The 21,260-nt window shown below is 38.8% G+C and overlaps 1 protein-coding gene across 1 annotated transcript in view; it reads right to left on the bottom strand.

Moving 5' to 3' along the window:
• Positions 1–26: 26 nt before the first annotated feature.
• LOC134673884 (protein lev-9-like) overlaps positions 27–21,260 on the bottom strand; it is a 175,548-nt gene continuing 154,314 nt past the window's right edge. Inside the window, exons 4-8 of the mRNA XM_063531939.1 lie at positions 12,666–12,738; positions 11,801–11,907; positions 5,173–5,364; positions 4,067–4,243; positions 27–335 (exon numbers count right to left, since the gene is read on the bottom strand). Coding sequence (XP_063388009.1) covers positions 310–335; positions 4,067–4,243; positions 5,173–5,364; positions 11,801–11,907; positions 12,666–12,738 — 575 coding nt within the window. The 3' untranslated portion in view covers positions 27–309. The remainder of the gene's footprint in view (positions 336–4,066; positions 4,244–5,172; positions 5,365–11,800; positions 11,908–12,665; positions 12,739–21,260) is intronic.

Here is a 21,260-nt window from a genome sequence, read left to right as displayed (position 1 = left end):
GTTTAATTTTTAAATTTATTTTTCACTACAGCATTAATAAGGTACAGATAAAATTATTATACAGTAAATTCTTGCACGATCAACATCGATTTAAAGCCATTGCTACAATGATCTACACACATGTAGTTTTAAATACGCTAAGGGCAGTAGAGATCTATTTTAAGTAAAATTTTATCATGGCCATTTTGACTCGGACAAAATTCAGAAGGATTGTTACTACTGTCATAGAATTTGAATACGACAACAAGTATATAATATAATGATCACAAATATGTTTCATTAAACACACTACGTAATGTTATGATCGACTCAATCTGTCCCCTTCTCTCCTCCTTCTATTGAGCAGCAGGAAAGGAGAAAAAAGATGGTTTTTATTTCATTATTAGAGATTAAAATAGTGAAGATCCCACTGGCTTCCAGCAAATATTATTTAAGAAAATCATTGTTTATTAATAGAGTTAGAGCAAGAAAAGTCTGCAGTTATTTTAAACGTCAAACGTCTATGAAATTATGACGTATAAATAACACTTGCACTGCGTGGGCTATCAAAATCGCTGCAGACTTTTCATGGTCTAACTCCAACTTGCAAATCGTTTTAGGCGTTGCATTAATTTCTGTCAAAACATATGGCCTGCTTTAAATATATCTAAGTAGACATTTTTTTTTATTTACAGAACAGATTTGAAAACATAGATGATCACTTCTTAGACTTGGCTAAAGCTTTTGACACCAACGTTATCACTTTATCAGCTATACAGGAAACTTGAAAAAAAATGTGCTTATGGCATTTTTTGTAACTTAAGCTCCTTGATCAATAACCATCCAATATATTTTATATATATCTCATCTAGTAAGGATTAAAAAGCATAGCTCTGGGATCCCGCAAGGGACTATTATTGGATACACAATTTTTGAACAACGTTAATAAAAGTTAAAATATTGTATTTTACTTCATGACCTATCCATGTTAAATAAATTTTATCAGATTTACCCCCTTATTCATAAACGTTTACTAAAGTTGAAAGCCGATAATAATAGTTTATCCCTTTCCGACGTATTGGTATGATGGAAAGGGACAAACGATTATTATCGGCTTGTCAACTTTAGTAAACGTTTATGAATAGGGGGGTTATAATTTATCACTGAAAATTTTATCTACTCAGATATATTTTGATGGCTTTAATACCGTTTTGAAATATTTAATTAATTCCAATTCAGTGAGAGCTCCACTAAACTAATTGCGTCATGACAATGAAATTGCTTATGATAGCCATGATATCACGACAGAGGAAGCGCCATGCGAGCTAACCGATTTTTAGTAAAATGAGAGATCTTTCTATTAAAACAAATAATACAAAAAAAAAAACATTAATGCCATGTTTATCAAAAGCTTGTAACTTGTAATACAAGTGGAAAGTCCCTTTCTAACAAAAGCTGTCAAAAAGGGACTTCCGCTTGTATGAAAAGTTACAAGCTTTTGATAAACAGGGCACAGGTCATATAAAGAGGTGGTTATTGTTAAAGCGAGATATAAAGACATGATTTTATAGTTGTAAGTATATTCCATTCACAACTGAAATTACAGTTTGGATAATATCGGTCATTATAAAACCGATTATTATTACGAATTAACATTTTGCCAAGAAAAAATGAAACTAAAGGCATATCGACGAATACTTGAATACGTTTTCTAATAATTTGATGTGTCTAAAAATTGATAGGTGAATTTCTGAACTATTTTAGTGTATTAGAAAACCATCGCCGTTGACCACGCTGATGTGCCAGCTGCATTGCTGAGTGGATTCCATTTCGGCTTCACATATCTATTTTTACTGTTTTGTTTATCTTTGCCTTGTATTTACTATGTGTTATTGTATTGATGTGTTTCTGAATAAACGATTTCTATTTTATTTTATTCTGTTTTGATTTATGTTTTTATATCATCTCTCTCATAATACTATATCGGTGTCAAAATTGTGGGTAGATCCCCATTATTCACAATAATTCGAAAACCATGCAACATTCCAAGATGAAGGACGACACTGAAATTGGCAACTACATTGTCACGAAGCAAAATGCTCGTACAGTCGCCATCATTTATATCGGAGCGGCCAAGGTGCTCACAAATATCTGAGCACGCGTCTATTGTCAGGGCGTTAGAGTGCGTGTTCAGATATTGTGAACACCTTGGCCGCTCCGATATATATGATGGCGACTGTACAGGATAAATTCACGTTCATGGTTTTAGTTGTGAGTCTGTGCGTTTTGTATTTGTTTTAAGAAGTACCTATAGCTACTGACAAAAGGTACTTTTCTCATACAATTTCCATTGCGGGAGAAAACGGTTTCCACTACTTAAATCTTTAACATATCAGTTTGATTTTGATGTCGGTCGCTTCAGCATAATTTCTACGTTTATAGCTTTCGCTTTAAAAATATTTTTTTAATACAGTTGCTCAAAAAGTGCTACTTTACGTAGCTGTTTAGCGTGCGGAAAGTTGGTTATCTCGAACTAGTGCTTTTTACTTTTCCAATTTTTTTAAATTTATACTTGTTCCAATTCATGACTACTTATTGATGAGTGTTAATATTAGTTTCCTTTAAACGTCGTAATCAGCATAAAAACCTACCGTTAATGTAAGAATACGAAAAATATTACATATTTCATATTTAATTACTTACCTCTTCATCATTATAACACGTTTATTTTTTAATATTCAATATTGAAAATTCCGTTCTTAATAAGTTGACTGAATGGAACGGAATAGCTGCCAAACGCCCATAGATATAATATACTTAAAGACGACGTCTAACCGAGCTGTCACTGTTACCACTTTTGTTTAGTGTACGATTAACAATGTTTTTCTTATTTTTTCGCAACTGTATTAAAAAACGTCGTTCGATACACGTGCGGAAATGTCATTCTTCACTCGTCCCGAGTCTTGCCACTCGCCTGCGGCTCGTGGCAAGATATCTCGGTACTCGTGAAGTAATGACATACCTTCCGCACTAGCATCGAAATGTACTATTTTTTTTGTAGTTATTGCAAATTTTTGGCTTTGGTACTCTGTCCAAAGCCAAAAATTTGCATGGCGGTCTTTGGTGTCGGAGGCCAAGATCCACATCGGGTCGTTCCGCCATAGCAGTAAGTAAGTATTGCAAATTTTGAAAAAAAGGTAAGCCTTGAAACCTAGTTTTTCATTGTGTCAATAACATATACCTACTAAAAAATCAATCAGAATGGAAAATACTTAATATTTTAAGTGGAAAAACGTTTTCTCTTTTTCGATCACGCGCTAAACTTCCCTCAGTTCCCTCTTAACGCAAATTGATAACACAATCCTATTAATTACAGCAGCAGAACCATTAAGACTAAAAAGGACAGCATTTATAAAAACTGTGTTATCAGTTTGTGTATTTTCTGACACGATCATTTTGTTTTTAAATCATATGATTCTAAAGCCTGATTGTGATTACACATATTACTTAGAATAGGAATAGGAATAAGTACCTCCTTTATTTATTTAATTAAGTAGTTTTAATCTCCTTTATGAATGTCCTAAAATTTATGAGTCCGTACTCCATAGTGATTCACTAGTGAGACAAAGTGTCCTACGGACATCATATAGTCGGCGGGATAGTTCGTTTTAAATATTTGAATTAGCCCCTACAACAACAGCTTTATTTATTTGAAGTTTTCAAATTTTTGAAGTAAGCTAAACCATTTTTCCTCTTCACACAACGTGTTCAGACTCACAACCAAAACCCCAATATAAAGTTGGTCAAGCAGATCTTGTCAGTAGAAAAAGGCGGCAATTTGAAAAATGTCGAAGGGATATCGTCTCAGAAAATTAGAATTTCGCCTTTTTCTACTGACAAGATTTGCTTGACCATCTAGAGTCGGACCAAGAAAAGTCTGCAGCGGATTTGATAGCCCACGCAGTGTCAGTGTTATATATAGGTCATAATTTCATAGAAGTTTGACGGTTAAAATAACATGTGCACTGCGTGGGCTACCAAATCCGCTGCAAACTTTTCTTGATTTTAAGATATAGAATCTACTCACGGACGCAGGTGGGTAGCTCCTTGGGTGCCCAGGCGCCGTCGGCCTGGCAGTAGCGCTCCGCCTTCCCAACCAGTTCGAAGCCCTGACCACACTGCACGACGGCGCGGCAACCGAACGTGTGGCAGTCGGCGGTTACCCAGCCGTGGGGGACGTCGCCGGGCTCGCCGCAGGAGCGGGCTGGAGAAGAAATGGGTTTTTAGAGCCTTTCCCATGGCAATATTCGGTTTTTTGTGGGTACGGATATCTGCAGGATCCCGTTTTGCAGTGAATATGTGACGTTCCACGGCAAAAGGTACCTTATGGTTACTGGCGCTTACGTCGCATAGCGCCGCAATAATATTGGAGCGACGTTAATAATAGCGTAAGCGCCAACCGCCATAGGGTACGTTTACCAGTGGGACGTCACATGTTTAATATGACGTTCACCCTACCCTATTTAAAAAAACATCTTTTTATAACAGGTGTCACAGACAGTCCCCTATGGCAGTATATAGCCGTGGACGCATGGAAAAAGAAGAAACAGCCTCACACGTGGTGCTGGAATGCAGCGGAGTGGACCCATCAGGGCAAAACATATCGGATCCCCGAGAGACCTCCCCGAGGTCCTACTCAACATTAAAGATCTGATAGGATTCCTCGAGGAGCTGGGCTGGCAGGACTAACCCACCCCCTCCTCATGTGTCTTCTAATACTCTAATGGAAGTGTTGCTATTAGCTTTCTGCATATAGTTTTATTGGATGAGGTGCGAGAGGGGGAGGTGAGAAAGGGTTCAAACTAATGTTTGTGAACTCGCACGAATGAAATTTGCAGACTCAGTAAAAACCCCCGCTCCCGCAGTCTTGGACCTCAGTGGAAAATGACCCTATGTGGGGGTAAATTATAGCACGACGTCTGTGGTTATTAAGGATACTTTGCACAAACCGCTTTACTATATGCGCATACGAGTATAGCATGAGATCCCAATCCCAAGCAATAATGCTATCTCTGTCATTGCTATGTAAGGCATGGGCCTTGGTCTGGTAGTGCTATCTCTGTCAGTGTGAACTAATAGGTCGGGCCTTGGTCTGGTAGTGGTAGTGGTGTCAGTGTGACGTGGTGTACTCACGCTCGCAGCTGATGTCCGGGCCGTACCACGAGGCCTGGTTGTCGATGGCCAGACACTTGGCCCTGGGGAACCCGTTGGTCACGTAGCCGGTGTGGCAGTGGTACTGCACGGTGGCGTCGAGGTCGAAGGTCGCCTGCTCGGGCAGCGCCGAGTGGCGGGCGTGCGAGATGGTGGGGGGTTGCAGGCAGTAGACTGGGGGGGAAAGTGCGGGGTTAAGTGCATGGTTAAATATGCCGGCTGTACACACTCGTCGAGACACCGCGAGAAAGGCCGAGAACGAGTGTGTACTGTGTACATCCTGCTCCCTCCTCGTCTCGCTGCTACTCATTTCGCTATTACTCGTCTCGCTCTTACTCGTCTCGTTTCGTCTCGCCGTTTTCCGATTAGATCGTCGGAGCGGTGACGAGACTTACGGCTCGGCCACGACATCTAGCGACTTGCGACGGCGGGAGCGATAACCATAGGTTGGAGCATGACACAACGATCGGACCTTTCGGCCCACCTATGGTTATCGCTCCCGCCGTCGCAAGTCGCTCGATGTCGTGGCCGAGCCGTTAGCGAGAGACTCACGACGAGTGTGTACAACCGGCATTAAAGGGTTATTCAGACATAGGTAATGGTCGTGGCCAGATTAGAGTATATACATATAATTTTCTGATGTAGGAGCCAAGATGACAATCGTTTGCAGGAAAGCAAACAAAACGCTATGATACACGTAAATAATACCATCAAAAACATAAATGTAAAAAAGGAGAGCCAAGTTCAATACAAAAATTATGCTTGGCTGTGGGGTTCGCCGCAAAAAGAATGGAGATTTAAATGAGTGCCAAGTTCTATGCAAAATCCAAATATGTATTTATAGGAACAAAATAACATTATAAACAAGTATTAAACTCTATTTCTTTGCTTTATTGGATACCTATAACAATTGCTGTTATTTAAAAAAAATGCGAGATCTTAAAGCAGGTTAGATTTGACTTGGCCAGTTTTTATCAGAATTAGCTTAGCTTAAGGATTTAAGGTAGTTTCCCTCCAGGTCCCGACTTATCTTTCCACACTGTATTAAGCGCCACTAACCCGGGGTTAGCGGTATGATAATAGTTATTTGTTTTACAAGGGGGCAAAGTTGTTGTTTAACCGCTCGTGCTAATTGATACCCGAGCAAGCGAAAGAATCCAAAATTAAACCACGAGCGTAGCGAGTGGTTCGAAAAATGTAATTTTGAGCGTTGCGAGAGTTTCAAAGCACGAGGGTTAAACAAAATTTGCCCCCGAGTGAAACAATATTTTTCACCACAACAACCCGAAGCAAATATTAAATGTAAAATATCAAACAAAATCAAAACAAATCTTCTCAAAATGAATGTTATTAAATATTCATCATCCAAAATCATCATTTAAAAGTCAATTCTACAAGCAAACATAAAAAAACAACTCAAAATTTGCATTTGATTACTTTGCCTCACATTTGAATAAAATGCAACTTTGCTATCAGTTTTTGAAGTGCAAAGTAAGCCTTTCCAAGCTCGTGTGGTGAAAATATATTATTCACCTCAGCAACTCGAACAAGGGTACTTGTAGTAAACAGTGAGAAAAATCGCACATTGCTCGACTAGGGTTGACGAATAGCACCCGCGATTCGGATCGTACCTATCTTGCAAAGTTTTTTTACAAAAAAAATTGTCGATTGAAGTGTGAATTGATGTTCGTTATTTCCATATTATTATACTGAAATTTATTTCGTTTTGTTTTTGCGTTTGATTGCGGTATTTACTATTAATTGTTAAAATATCTTTAAGAAAACTTAAGTGAGTAAGTGATGAAGAAGGATTACCTACATTTTTCAGGTTCTGGTTGTCTAATAATTATGTTCTCATTTCTGAGGTGAAAAGTTGTATGTACAATACGAGATCAAAGCTATTTACATCTCCTGTGCTTTTGAGTCCCATCAGTCCTGTGCAAGCGAAAGATTATATAATAGATTCACGAGCGTAGCGAATAGAATAGAGACTCAAAATAAGCACTCAAAGAAATATCAAGCTTTGCTCTCTTGTTGTACAACTATAATAGCGTTCAATTGGATTCGACTTTACACTTTGAATGTTTTCCTTTTGTAGTCGCAAAAATAACACATTTGACATCGCTATCTGTATATAAACCCAGAGGTAAATAAGCTGAATACATTTTCAATAAACCGACACTAAAAGCCATTACGTTAATCAAAACCTTATTCGGTCGAATCCTCATTCGCATAAAACATTTTAATCTGCGTTCCATTCCCAAAAATCTACCTAATTCAACCGCAAACGAGATTTCATTGCGGCCCGTGTAATTCATTCACAAAATCACAACTAGTGCTGAGAAAATGTACTTATATTTATATTCCTGTTATATTTCCGGGAACATTATTTTGAATATAAACATAAAACCATCCAACTAGACCAGTAGGTAAGTACTATAAGTATCACTCTAGCTGTCTTTATAGTTCGTTTTTTTTAGCATTAGAAATAAGGTAAATAATCTTGATATGTCTTTTAATTGAAAAACACATTATAAAAATAAGTTTCGGTAAATATGTAACAATTATGAATATAATACGATCATTTATATTCTTCTGCTTTCATAAGTACCTAATACTTATTGATTTTTTAAAAGCGTTTTTCAATTAAAAGACATGTCAAGACCGCTTACCTTCTTTCAAGTTCTTTCTAATGCTAAAAAAAACGAACTATGTATACTGTTTTTAAATAAAAGTAATCAAAATCTAATCTCAAATAGGAGCCATTTGAGGGTAGATGAAAACGTCACATGATCAAATAATGTAAGTTAAAGTCAGGTCGTTCAGTGACTGATCCAGGCGGTTTTGTATCAGCCGGCCTAGCCAAGGTTACAATCGCTATCGCTTCGACAACGAAAAGCATTAGGTCTCTCTATCACTCTTCCGTATTAGTGCGACAGTGACAGTTGCGTATCGATCGCTACGGAGCGTAAGCGATCGGCATCTTGGCTACGCGGCCTGGTCGGTTAATCAATAAAACCTTAAAGTTGAAACCACCCGAAAATGAATATATATTGTTTTACTTTAATTTACTTATTTGTTATTTACTTTAATTTTATTTAAGTACCTACTTTACTTTAATTTTGTTTACTTTAATTTAAGTACCTTAAGACACAGAGCTATAGCTACCCGCCCCGGCTTCGCTCGGGTTAACAAATTATACACCTAAATCTTCCTCAAGAATCACTCTATTGATAGATGAAAACCGCATGAAAATCCGTTCAGTAGTTTTAGAGTTTATCGCGAACAAACACACGACACACGACACGACAGACGCGGTGGGGGACTCTGTTTTATAAGGTGTAGTGATTTCTTCGACTGTAAAATAATTGGCTTCTTTCCTACTAGTCAAATCACCGTCTTAATTAGAACTGTCAAAACGGTTTGCTAATATGGAATTTATATGAAAACGAATGTAGTGACGTCACGGTCAACTCACCTACTTCTTATATTTCAATATATTATATTCATATTCAATCATTTATTTGCATAAAAAACACATAGAAATGCATGCAAATACAATTTTTAAAAACACAGATATCACAACAATACAGATCGGAAATAATGATACACACATAGCAAGGTCAAAAAAAAAAAATAAACAACTATCAATCAGATTAATTAAATAGAAATTGTGTTTAAAAATAACTGCTATTTATATTTTTCTAATAATTATCTGGTCCTTTATTTCGTGCACAGTGTGAAATAATTTATTTTAAGTAGAGGAAAGTACCCAATTACCGGTAACCCATTTCCCATCACTATACAACCAGTATGTCTGCACATGTCATTCCATTTTCAACCTTATTGTAACGAAATTGAGTTCCTGTTTAACTGACAAATTTCATCTACCGGATCTGCTAATAGGTACTCAAAGAGAATTCAATTCTATTCACCAACACACTAAGTCCAATTTTCATTAATGAAATTGGTATAATACAGCTTTTTCTGTTTTGAGTTTTATTGCATTCGAAATAAGGTCTTTTTTTGTGTGAGGTGTTTCGTAATACATTATATGGACCACGGAGCAAAATTAATCTGATATCCGATGGTATCGTTGTGGACAGAATTTTGTGGTTCTGATGAAAATGTTTAATATAATGAGCTGTCAATATCGCCCTACACATCGCGTTTGAAAAATACTACGAGTATACCGGGTGTGGCCCATAATATGAGCAAAAAATTAAACCGTAGGCTGTACTCCTCATACTGACCAACCTTTGTTCAGCGACTTTTAAAAATAACTTGTAGTTTGATTTTTAATACACTTTAAATTTTATTCTAAGACGCAATGTATTGCCAATTTTGTTATGTTTAAGGCGTGACAAGCAACGTCAATCACAATGATAATGGCGTGGCGATAGCGTCCATTGAAGATAATATTTATTTTGTATGAAAAATAGGGTGTCTAAATACATCATAATTTTTAAAAGTTGTTGAACAAAAGTGTCACCGTTTGAGGAGTACAATCTATGTTTTAATTATTTGCTCGTGTTACAGGCCACACCCGGTATAGAAAAGTGTCATTCTATGGAACTTGCTAACTATGTAAACAAACGTCACTAGTAAAATCATTCTTTGACAATTTCCATAGAATGACACCTTAATGATGAGGCACACGGTACATTCGGGTTTCTCAGTCTTACAATATTTACTAGCCTCTAACCAAAAGCTGAAATACACAATTTTTAAAGGAGATATCAGAGGGATTACCGCGAAAACCGAAATTCGCAAATTGCGGGGATCTTTCTCTTTTACTCCTATGAAGGCGTAATAAGAGTGACAGAGAAAAATGCCCGCAATTTGCGAACTTCGATTTTCGCGGTTACAGCTCAGGAGGCCGATTTTTGAATTTCGATCACTCGATTTCGTCACTCGAAAATCGGTGGAAAACGGCGAAATGCTAATTTTTGAAATACGAGCGATCGAAATTTGGAATCTAGTGGTATTGATCACTCGATTTCAATTCTATTAGTAGAATTTAAACGCCTAGTAGTGGAGATATCATTTAACGAAATACACGAAATCGAGTGATCGAATTTCAAAAATCGGCCCCCAGGTCAGTATTTCAGAATGTTCAGATAAAGGCCCCAGTACACAATGGGCCATTGCCGGCCACTCCAAGGGACGCAGCCATGCGGTAGAATGAGATAGCAATATCACTTGCTCCCTCTAACGCATAAATGCGTCCCTTGGAATGGCCGGCGATGGCCCATTGTGTACTGGGGCCTTAATAATGGAGGTGGATTTTCCCAAGATAATTTATATTCCACGCCGATATTTTATGGCCTGGGGCGACTTAGGCTGTATTTCGGTATTTGATGGAAAGAGATAGGTTTCACGGGTACTTGGGGCGTGATAAATATGAAGATAGGTTTTATGATTGTCTGGAGGTTTACTCACGCTAGACCGGGCCGGGCCCGGGCCGAGGCGTCCGGCATGCTATTTTGTATGACGGCTGATCGGTGTCGTGGTGCTTTCCATAGAAAACGACGCGGAAGCTCCGACATGGCCCTGGCCCGGTCTAGTGTGAGTCATCCCGTTTATCATACCGCGGTGTAATGGGGGTGTAAATAAGTGTTAATTAATTTGACGTTTAATACACTAGTGTGAGGACAAGTCAACTTCAGCCATTACATGTTATGGCTCCTCTACACGATGGGCCAACGCCGGCCACTCCAAGGGACGCATTTATGCGTTAGAGGGAGCAAGTGATATTGCTATCTCATTCTACCGCAAGGCTGCGTCCCTTGGAGTGGCCGGCGTTGGCCCATCGTGTAGAGGAGCCATTATATTTTTTTCATCACCTTTGCTCGAAAAATACCCTATTTCATGCAGGTGTACTGAAGGACAAAAGCCTATATCGTTCCCGCGGGAGTTATGGATTGTGAAAAAAAAGGTATAACTCCCTAGGGTAAAGGTATAACTGATGTATGGAGTGAGCAATTTATATATTTTTTCTCTATGCTATCACATAAATCGGCTGTGACAGACAAACAGACAGCCAGATGCACGAGTGATTCTATAAAGCAGGCCACTGACGAGCCTTCGAAATGGATGCCGTTACAATGGATTCATCCAAATGGACGGCATCCTAATATTGAACATTGTACGTTTTTGACATTCATGGACCGATTTTGGATTGCAGCCACGCAATTTGGACTGTTGGAAGGCTCGTTAGTGGCCACCTTAAGGATTCCGTTTTCTCCTTTTAAGGTACGGAACCCTAACAACCCCTACGTGAGTGACTTACTGTTCTTCTTGCAGGCGGGCGGCATGCCGGCCTAGGAGCCGTCGGCCTGGCAGCTGCGGCTGGCCAGCCCCACGTGGAGCCCTAACCCCGACGTGAGTGACTTACTGTTCTTCTTGCAGGCTGGCGGCATACCGGCCCAGGAGACGTTGGCCTGGCAGCTGCGGCTGGCCAGCCCCACGTGGAGCCCTAACCCCAACGTGAGTGACTTACTTACTGTTCTTCTTGCAGGTTGGCGGCATGCCGGCCCCGGAGCCGTCGGCCTGGCAGCTGCGGCTGGCAGCCCCACGTGGAGCCCTAACCCCAACGTGAGTGACTTACTGTTCTTCTTGCAGGCTGGCGGCATGCCGGCCCAGGAGCCGTCGGCCTGGCAGCTGCGGCTGGCCAGCCCCACCACGTGGAAGCCGTGCGTGCACGTGTACACGGCCCTGGGGAATTAAGAAGAGTCAGCACAGGTCTCTAGATCAGCCATTCTCAAAGTGTGTTCCGCAGAACCCTAGGGTTCCGCAAAGCCTCTGTTGGGGTTCCGCGAAAATACTTGTAATAATAAGAAAAAAACAAAAGGTATATCTGGTCGACAGTGACGAACGAAAATATTTAGTTTGGGGTTCCGTCAAATATTTCGCTTTCCAAAAGGGTTCCGTCACCAAAAAAGTTTGAGAACCGCTGCTCTAGATCTATTATAGACATCATAGTCCGACCGCTTAAACGAGTCCTCGCCTGCGCGGTATGGGGGAGACGGGGTAAGGGCTTAATAGTCGCCCCCGTACCGTGCAGGCGAGGACTAAGGCCCCATTCACACGACAGCTTTTTCAACGCGCTTTAAAAAAGCGTTTGAATGACTGAATGAATGGACGCCCAAATTACCAAGTGTCGCAAATACGCATTTTTGCAACCGAATTATGTATTTGCGGCTCTTGCAATTGAAACTCTCGGTCCTTGGTCGTCAGACACCAAAAAACTGGTTAAAGAAATTTCTACCAAACTAGTCTGGGTGTCTGGCGACCTACGAGCTGCCCCTTTTTTCGCACAAAAACTCAGCCTCGCTGTGCAGAGGGGGAACGCGGCCAGCGTCCTGGGAACAATGCCTCAGGCTAATTTAGGGCTAGATTTATGATTTAATTATTTTGTTATTTAATATATGTTTTAATAAAAGCTTAATGAATGGTATGGTATTGATATTTACTTATCCCCGAAGAATCTGCCGGTGACTGCCACCTTTCCGTTTTCAGGCTGCTCGAGCTCCGGACATTCGCGATCTGTGGACAAACAAACGGTAGGACAGAGTAAATAATAGTACTAGGTACAGAAGACTCACTCTCTAACAAAACGCGTCTGTTACGATCAGCACAGATATGACCGCTAGGTGCCGACAGCACCACGCGCGGCTTATGGCTAGCCACCAAAATTGGTGTGGACCATAGACGTAGTATTACATAGATGAGCTATACGCGTACCTCCGTGAGGGACAAAACATACGCGAAGCGACAATATTAAAAACACGTTTTAACATTCCTGACAACATACCAAAAACAATCTACGTAATTCGGTCGGGTTATTTGTTGCCCACAATATACCATACTAAATTTTTGGTGGGCAACAAACAAAAAGTGAGACTGTGACAAGGACAAGCAATAATACCGCTTTCTCTGCTACTCCTACTGAAATTTCTATAAGTGCATCTCGTTCGGTCATTTGGCCCCTCCCCCGTATCATCTCTATATGATTGTACCTCTATGGTGGACAAACAAACAGTAGGACAGAGTAAATAATAGTACTAGGTACGGAAGACTCGCTCTCTAACAAAACGCGTCTGTTACGATCAGCACAGATATGGACGCTAGGTGGCGACAGCGCTACGTGCGGCTTATGGCTAGCCACCAAAATTGGTGTGGGACGGATGCACTTGTAGCTAGCTAGCTACCTGTAGCAAAGCGACGAAATCGCGGAGTGAGCCACGCCTGACAGTATATGTACAGACCGTGGTACAGTCGACGTCAAAGATATGTTTACACTTTTGCACCTTACTCCTTTGTAATAAGGCGAATAATGTAAAAATATCTTTGACGTCGACTGTACAAACAGTGGGGAAGACACTTCTCCTTTCGGGCAAACTCGGCTCCATTCGGCTCAGCATTACTTCGAGCAATTACTCGTATTAGGTTTGGCACCACTTGACGTCCTTTAAGGCCCCTGTACACAACGGGACAGCGTGGGCCAGTCTGGGGTAGCCATTTATGCGTTAGAGGGAGCAAGTGATATTGCCATCTCATTCTACCGCATGGCTACGTCCCTTGGACTGGCCGGCGCTGGCTCATAGTGTACAGGGGCCTTTAGAACAAACTTTAAAGTGTAATAAAAATCAAAACGTAAGTTAGGGTAACATTCCATTTCTAACCAGCTGCATTACTGTCAATTTTGCTATGGAAATTGACAATGACAGCGACGCGTTCAGTGCCGGTAGTGGAGCTGCGGTTAGAAATGGAATGTTACCATTATTTTTAAAAATTGCGGAGCGAATGTTGGTCATTTTGAGGAGCACAGCCTATTTAATTTATTGCTTATTACAGGAAACACCCGGTATACTAGCAAACGTTTTAATATCGTCTTTCGTAATGTCAAAAAACTTTTTAATAAATACCGGCAAATACAAAAGCTTTAATAATCACTCAAAAGATTAATTAAATTTGTAAACTGCTTGATTAAATGGATCGCGGAGATTGCTCGTCATTTATTGTCGTCATAATACGAGAAGTCATTTTGAGGATTTGTTTCAACTAGAGATGGGCCGAATACGAAAATTCGGCCGAATATTCGGTTCAGATCATACCGAATATTCGGCGGAATATTCGGTTAGGCTAAAAAACTTAATACGGCCAATTCCGTCATACGGCAAATTTCGTCAACAAGCGTTTTTCTTTAAAACGGTACACAATTGGTAATTTCCTCGACAAAGCAGCGATAGCTTTTAGTTTCAGCACAGAATAAGTAATAGTACTTGGTACAGAAGACTCACTCTCTAACAAAACGCGTCTGTCACGATCAGCACAGATATGGCCGCTAGGTGGCGACAGCGCCACGCGCGGCTTATGGCAAACCCCAAAATTGGGGTCGAACAGATGTACTTTTAGCTACCCGTAGCAAAGCGACGAAATCGCGGAGTGAGCCACGCCTGGTTTCAGCAATCGCTGATTTGTCGAGGAAATTACTAATTGTGTACTGTTTCAGACAAATACGCGTGTTGACGGAATTTCCCGTATGACGGAATTGGCTACGGGTCTGCAATCTGCACTCTGCACTCCTCGTTTTTTTGACCTTTCCCCCCTGGATCGGCCGGGAATGTTTAAGAAAAGAAACGAAACCGTCTCACGCCTGACCGCAAAATGCACCTACACTAGCTAGCGGACGCCCTTAAAAAAGAATTTGTTTATTCGGTGAATATTCGACATTTCGAACCGAACAATTCGGCCGACTACGATCATTGAAAAATATGCCGAAGACCGAATAATTACCGAATATTCGGCCCATCTCTAATTTCAATTGGGTAAGTAGATCAGTGAAACGCCTGATGAAATTGTCGTAGCAATGTCGCTTGTTGCATATTCTGCTTTGATTAAAACGTGGCAGTTACACTCATGAGTAATGAAAGCGGGTCATTATAAAGTATGATTTAGAAATCAACTCTTTTTCATTTCTCACGAATACTACAATAGTTACTAGGTAAGTAAAGTTTTATGAATACTACAATAGTTAGTAAGTAAAGTATTTGCTTCTGATACTTTTTATTTAAGACGAGCTCTTTGAGCTAAAGTATTTATATTTTGAGAATGAAGCATAAAACTCGATGTACAGTTTAAACTTGAAACTCTCTATGAAGAGGACGTTTTAAAATGTCGTTCGAATAGTGTTGGACGCGTGCGAAATAGCCGATTTTATTGTTTAGTAATACCAGGCGTGGCTCACTCCGCGATTTCGTCGCTTTGCTACAGGTAGCTAAAAGTACATCCGTTCGGCCCCAATTTTGGGGTTTGCCAGAAGCCGCGCGTGGCGCTGTCGCCACCTAGCGGCTATATCTGTGCTGATAGTAACAGACGCGTTTTGTTAGTGAGTGAGTCTTCTGTACCTAGTACTATTATTTATTCTGTGGTAATACCTAACTGGTGACCCGCCCCGGCTTCGTACGGGTTAACAAATTATACACCTAAACCTTCCTCAAGAATCACTCTATTGATAGCTGAAAAACGCATGAAAATCCGTTCAGTAGTTTTTGAGTTTATCGCGAACAAACATACAAACACACGAAGCTCCGGCCCGGACACGGCCCGGTCTAACGTGAGTCATCCTTAATCTGTGGGCCCCTTAATATCGATTAGGCTAGAAGGCCGGAAAATCCTTACAGTTCAATTTCCCCGGCGAAAGTTTTCGTTAGACACTCGGCGAAAAATCCCTCTCTCCCCCACTCGAGATCCAATCTTTGTAACAAAAGAGTCAAAGCTGACCTTCTGAAGACTTGAGACTCGAGAGCTCGATGTAACCTTGAACTTGGGTTCTGCTTACTTGGTAAAAAATATTATTATTCGTTCGTATTGCAAATCTAGTCATTGTAGCACATAAAATAACAAAAAGAAATCGAAAAAATTAAAAGACAGAAGATATAGTGCGTGTCGCGAACATATCGCGAACCGGCTAATAGCTGCCAGCGTCATGGGGTAGATGGCGCTCGCAGTCACGTTTAAGTTAAAATAACCGCTTCTAGGTTATGGTGATTTTTTGGGGAGACAAGAGGGTAGACGCCGAACGATAGGGATAAGAGGAGGTTATGTGCGAACAAATCTACGGAGGGAGAATTTTGCTTTTGGATCAATTCAACGAGTTTCTTATGGTGTTATTATATTAATGATGTGTCTCTTGTAAATTGTGAACAGCGTATATCAGTGGTCAGAGTGAACAGTGATCCGAGGGAATTGTTGATGGCTAATATGAACTTATGGTAAACTAGTGTGAGGAATGGGGTCGCTATAAGGGGAGGTTTGGAGGCGACTACGAAGTTCAGGAAACCAGGTGGATAATCAGGTGAATCTAATTTTATATGCAGGTAATAAAGTAGGACACCAGCAATGAGTGAATCGTCATCTCACTAACGTCCAGGCCTCATATAGGTATGTCGTATGATTACATATCGTTGACCAATCTCAGTAAAGGCATCATCTCATTCGATAGGTTAACAACCTGTGGTGAGCTTGACGACATGGTGGAGATGCTGGGATTATTTATGCACATGCATAATCATCATCAAAAGTAACATATGAAAAGTCAATTTATGTAATTATGCACGTACAACTTAAGAGTTAATTTTTTTGTTGGTTCAGGTCAATTTAATGTTTTTTTTCAGGCTTGAAATGAAGCCCATATTTATGTAATCCTATTTTTGCAAAAAGGCGTTAAGCTGGCGAATATGTTTGTGTTTCAGCGGAGCACATATGCAATTAAGTGCCTACATTTTATTGAACATTCTTGCTCTTTGATATACAAGAGATTGTAAATGTCAGTAAATATATATACATAGTTTAAAAAAAAAGGTATCTAAACACATGAATTTCCTTGGTATATTATTTAAATGCAATAATATAGTTTCAAAAATTCTTCTTGTAATACAAAATACTAAAAAGCTCGCTTTAATCTTTGAAAGCAGTGTGTTAATTAATCAGTCCTATAGAGTGCAAATTTGGAGTTGATTCCTCATGATAAGCAGTAGAATGGAATTCCAAGTGATGGTTTGGAATGATAAAAATATGTATTTGAAAGCATTAAGTTATACATTTAACGTTTCACAGCAAGTATTTGTCACTGATTGATGTGATAAAAATGTTTGTGTCACCAGGGCTGCAAAGTTTGTTTTTAACCTACGTGCCTTGAACCAGTCGCAACGCTCAGTATTCCAACATTTCTATGTTATAAGAATGAGAGAGTGGCAAAGATTGTCACATCAGAAAAGATAGTACAATATTGGTATGTTTACTATAAATTCTGTCAGAGAGGTGTTTGTAATCAGTTTTTAAACACTAGCTTAGTAACACTACCTTCAACAAGAGCCATGGAACTGCTTAAGTCTCAGATTTCATTACTTTGAAACCAACCATTACGTACATTTTTCATTGAACATGTCTAAAAACGTGGGGGACGAAATGGACATTCAACTCAAGTTTGAACGCCCTAAGCAGTAGAAACTTTACACGTATCAGTAATAATCCAATAGAAACTGAAATACATATATGTCATGTATCAAAGAAAAGGTGAAGAAGCCAATATTTGATAAACATAACTTGATTTTTTCTCAAAGTTGTGAATAATCTCATTGTTCTCTTAAATATCATATGATTGGTACCGTTACCATACCCGCTCATGCCTAATAAGTTTAAGTTGAACAGGAGGTTTAATCGTAATCTATATTTAGGTTTCTGTTATGATTATGTTCACAAGAACATAGTTTCATTTTGATATTTATTATGTTTGATGATGTAGTTGACAAGTTGCTTTACTTGTTTAGATTTAGTTACCTGACCAATCTTTGATAAAATCATGCACTAATAAAAATTTACGACATTTTGGATCAAATAAGTCTTAAATGATTCACGGTTAAGGGAAAGGTAATCACGGTTCATATCCCGGTCGATATAAATACATTTTGAATTAAAGTTTGCTGGTCGATTTGTGAACCAGCATGGATCCTCTCAAACAACGACTTTATCACCTGAGCTAGAAGATTCAAATTATGCAGTTGACCAACAATTTAACATTACTACATCTGCATTATTATTAGTACATCTGTTTTTAAATTGGGTCTTAAGTGACGATTAGGACCTTTTTCGTAATTTAATTAGGTTTAAAGAAATTTTAATACTCATAAGAATATTACAATTCACTTACATGAGTTAACATACTTATATTAAGAATTAATTATCTTGCCGAGTACATTTTTATTTGTTACATAATATTAAGTGAAAAGTTCTTGCAAAATTGACTCAAAAATAATATATATGTAGGTAGGTATACATTTTTTATTTATTTTGCCCGCAGCGACTTACACAAGTAAGTACGCTTTATATTAGTTCCCATGCGCGAGCGCAGGCGCGAGGTCTCAGGCTAACCAGTACTACAGATCGCGGAATGCGTAGCGACTATGTGTGTTGGAGATCATGGTTACTGAGCTAGCTCGGGTGCGCCATTAACTTGCCCGCGCTCGGCAGGCGATCAGAATAGTACATAGCATGGTATAATAATAGTCAGTAACACAGCTTATAAAACAGAGGATGTACTTATAACTAAACAAACATTTTATATTTACATTTATAAAAAAAATATATATATATAAATTCATATTTCAATGTTAAATGTAATGTTCAAACAATTCAATGTAAGACATAAAAGAAATCGCATAAATGATTAGATCTGTTAAAATAATTATACTCGATTTTTTTTTGGCATCTATGCCTTTGCAATTTTGTTTGTAACGTTGCAGGAGTTAAGATCTTAATATTAAAATAATAATCATATAATCATAATCATAATCTCACATTCATTGTTCTGTGTGGCCGAATAGTTTTAGAACCAAATTGAAAGTTTATTTTAATGCGGGTAGTTGATATTATGGCTTACCAACTGTTGTTGCTTACAAACCAGTTTAGGTCTGACCTCCGATCTTGTGTATTTTCTATTACATCGGTATCTAGTTAAATTGGTGATAAACAATATTTTGTGATCATGATGTTCCACGCCAAGTTAATTCTTATTGGATTGCATGCTTTTCTAGAACATGCATTGCTTGCAGAATACCCGCTTCATCACAAATTATCAGCTCAGCCATGATTAAACTAGTTGTGAGCGCAAGCGTGGTGAATTGACAACAATTTATACTGCGTATCTTTTCATGAAACGAATGTATCATGTTTAACGTATTAGCCTTATACTTATATGATCAATATTTTTACAACAACACAATATTCTTTACATATGTAAAGGAACTTAACACATCACTTATACTAATGTGCAGAACGGGCGGTCTTATCGCTAAAAGATTGATATCTTCCAGACAAGCAAACCAGGCTATTATAATGGTATGTTTTGCGGATCCATATTTTCACTGGGCTTTAATCAGAATCATTGAGTTTATTTAAAAACTCGAATTTTACACTCACCTAGTTTGAAGGACTAGATCCACTCATATCATAAGATGTTAATTTGGAATTCCTTGCCTCGTCGTTGTTTGTTGTTACAATCGTAAGGAATAGTAACGGATTGGTTTCTTAGAAGTCGATATAATTTAGTTGTAATGTGCCTGGATGAAAATGCAGGAGGCAATTCAAATCAGATTACAATTTGATGTCATATGTACTCGTACAATGTACATACTACTCAAACTCAAAGGACCAGGAACATCATTGGAACTCAATCAGAATCACTCAGCCATTCCAATGGTACCAGCAAAGTGCCAAAAATGCCACTCGCTAGATTAAACAATAGTAACATACTCAATTGGCATGCATGATATTTCTGTTCTGAAAGATAAACGGGTAAAATGATTGTAAACGAATAAAAAACTGCCGAATTAATTTAAACAATATTCACTTACTTTACTTATGGATTGCGTATATCAGCGTTACATTAAGGTTCCAAAGACTTGTCTGTTGATGTAACAAAGTATAGTATCTCAATTTATTCCCAATTAACATTCCAATATAGATTGTTATCAGAGAGTCAGTAAATATCTACTTGGATAACGGTAAATGACAAAGGCAAAACTGTTTAGTATAAGTCACCACCAATACGTTTGCACTTGAGCAATACCCTAAGATATAGTGACTTCCTATTATTACTGAACCATTGATTCTTAGTGTGGAAAGTCCATAGATTAGTGATTAGATAAAGTAGTAGTAGTAATCACTTTATTGTACACAACACAGGTTTACAAAAATAAATTACAGTAATGGAAGTACAAAGGCGAACTTATCCCTATAAGGGATCTCTTCCAGCTAACCTTCGATAAAGATTAACGAAACTTCTGAATTGTGTATATATGTACATACGATGAGACGATGACCCAAACCTAAAGGGTTAAAAATGCTAAAATAAATTATTATTGAAAAGACTCCCAATAAAAGGCATACTTATTGAATGGCCTACTGGTTTCTATATTATCTGCTAACTGATTTAGATACTTCTAAGTACATACTTTACTTTTACTCCAACAGAAATAGATAAGGGAGTGGGAGATAATTTAATGAATAGCCATGCATAACTAATATGATTTTGTTAAATGAATTGGAATCAAGCAACACATATTAATTGATATCGCCAGTACCACATCTCAAATGCATCTGTCATATGGTGGGTTTCAGTTTAATAGTCTAGGTTTGGACATGTACAGAAAGTTCGAGAAAACAAGGCGTCCGCATTAGTGTGATCTTTATTGTATGTTCTCCCATATGCATACCCTGGCTAGTCGTTTCACCGTACCTTTGGTCACCTGAACTCTTATGACCACCCTTTGGTCGAAAACGCCATCGTCGCTTATTTAAGATCCCAAGTAAACCAACAACTTGCCTCTAGATCGTGCAATTCATTAGTACTCTTCATTTTAACAGGAATATCGACATACATCAACTCCGTCTTATTTCTTTTGATCCTAGGGTATGAATCTGGTCTGGAAGGATGAAGTTAAGGACTCATATCTGACATGCTCAATTTTAGAAGCAAAACCGCAAGTTACTTTCCACAGGCACTT

This window comes from Cydia fagiglandana, chromosome 19 (assembly GCF_963556715.1).
Source record: "Cydia fagiglandana chromosome 19, ilCydFagi1.1, whole genome shotgun sequence".
Taxonomy (NCBI): domain Eukaryota; kingdom Metazoa; phylum Arthropoda; class Insecta; order Lepidoptera; family Tortricidae; genus Cydia; species Cydia fagiglandana.
This window is presented reverse-complemented; position numbering and strand designations above follow the sequence as displayed.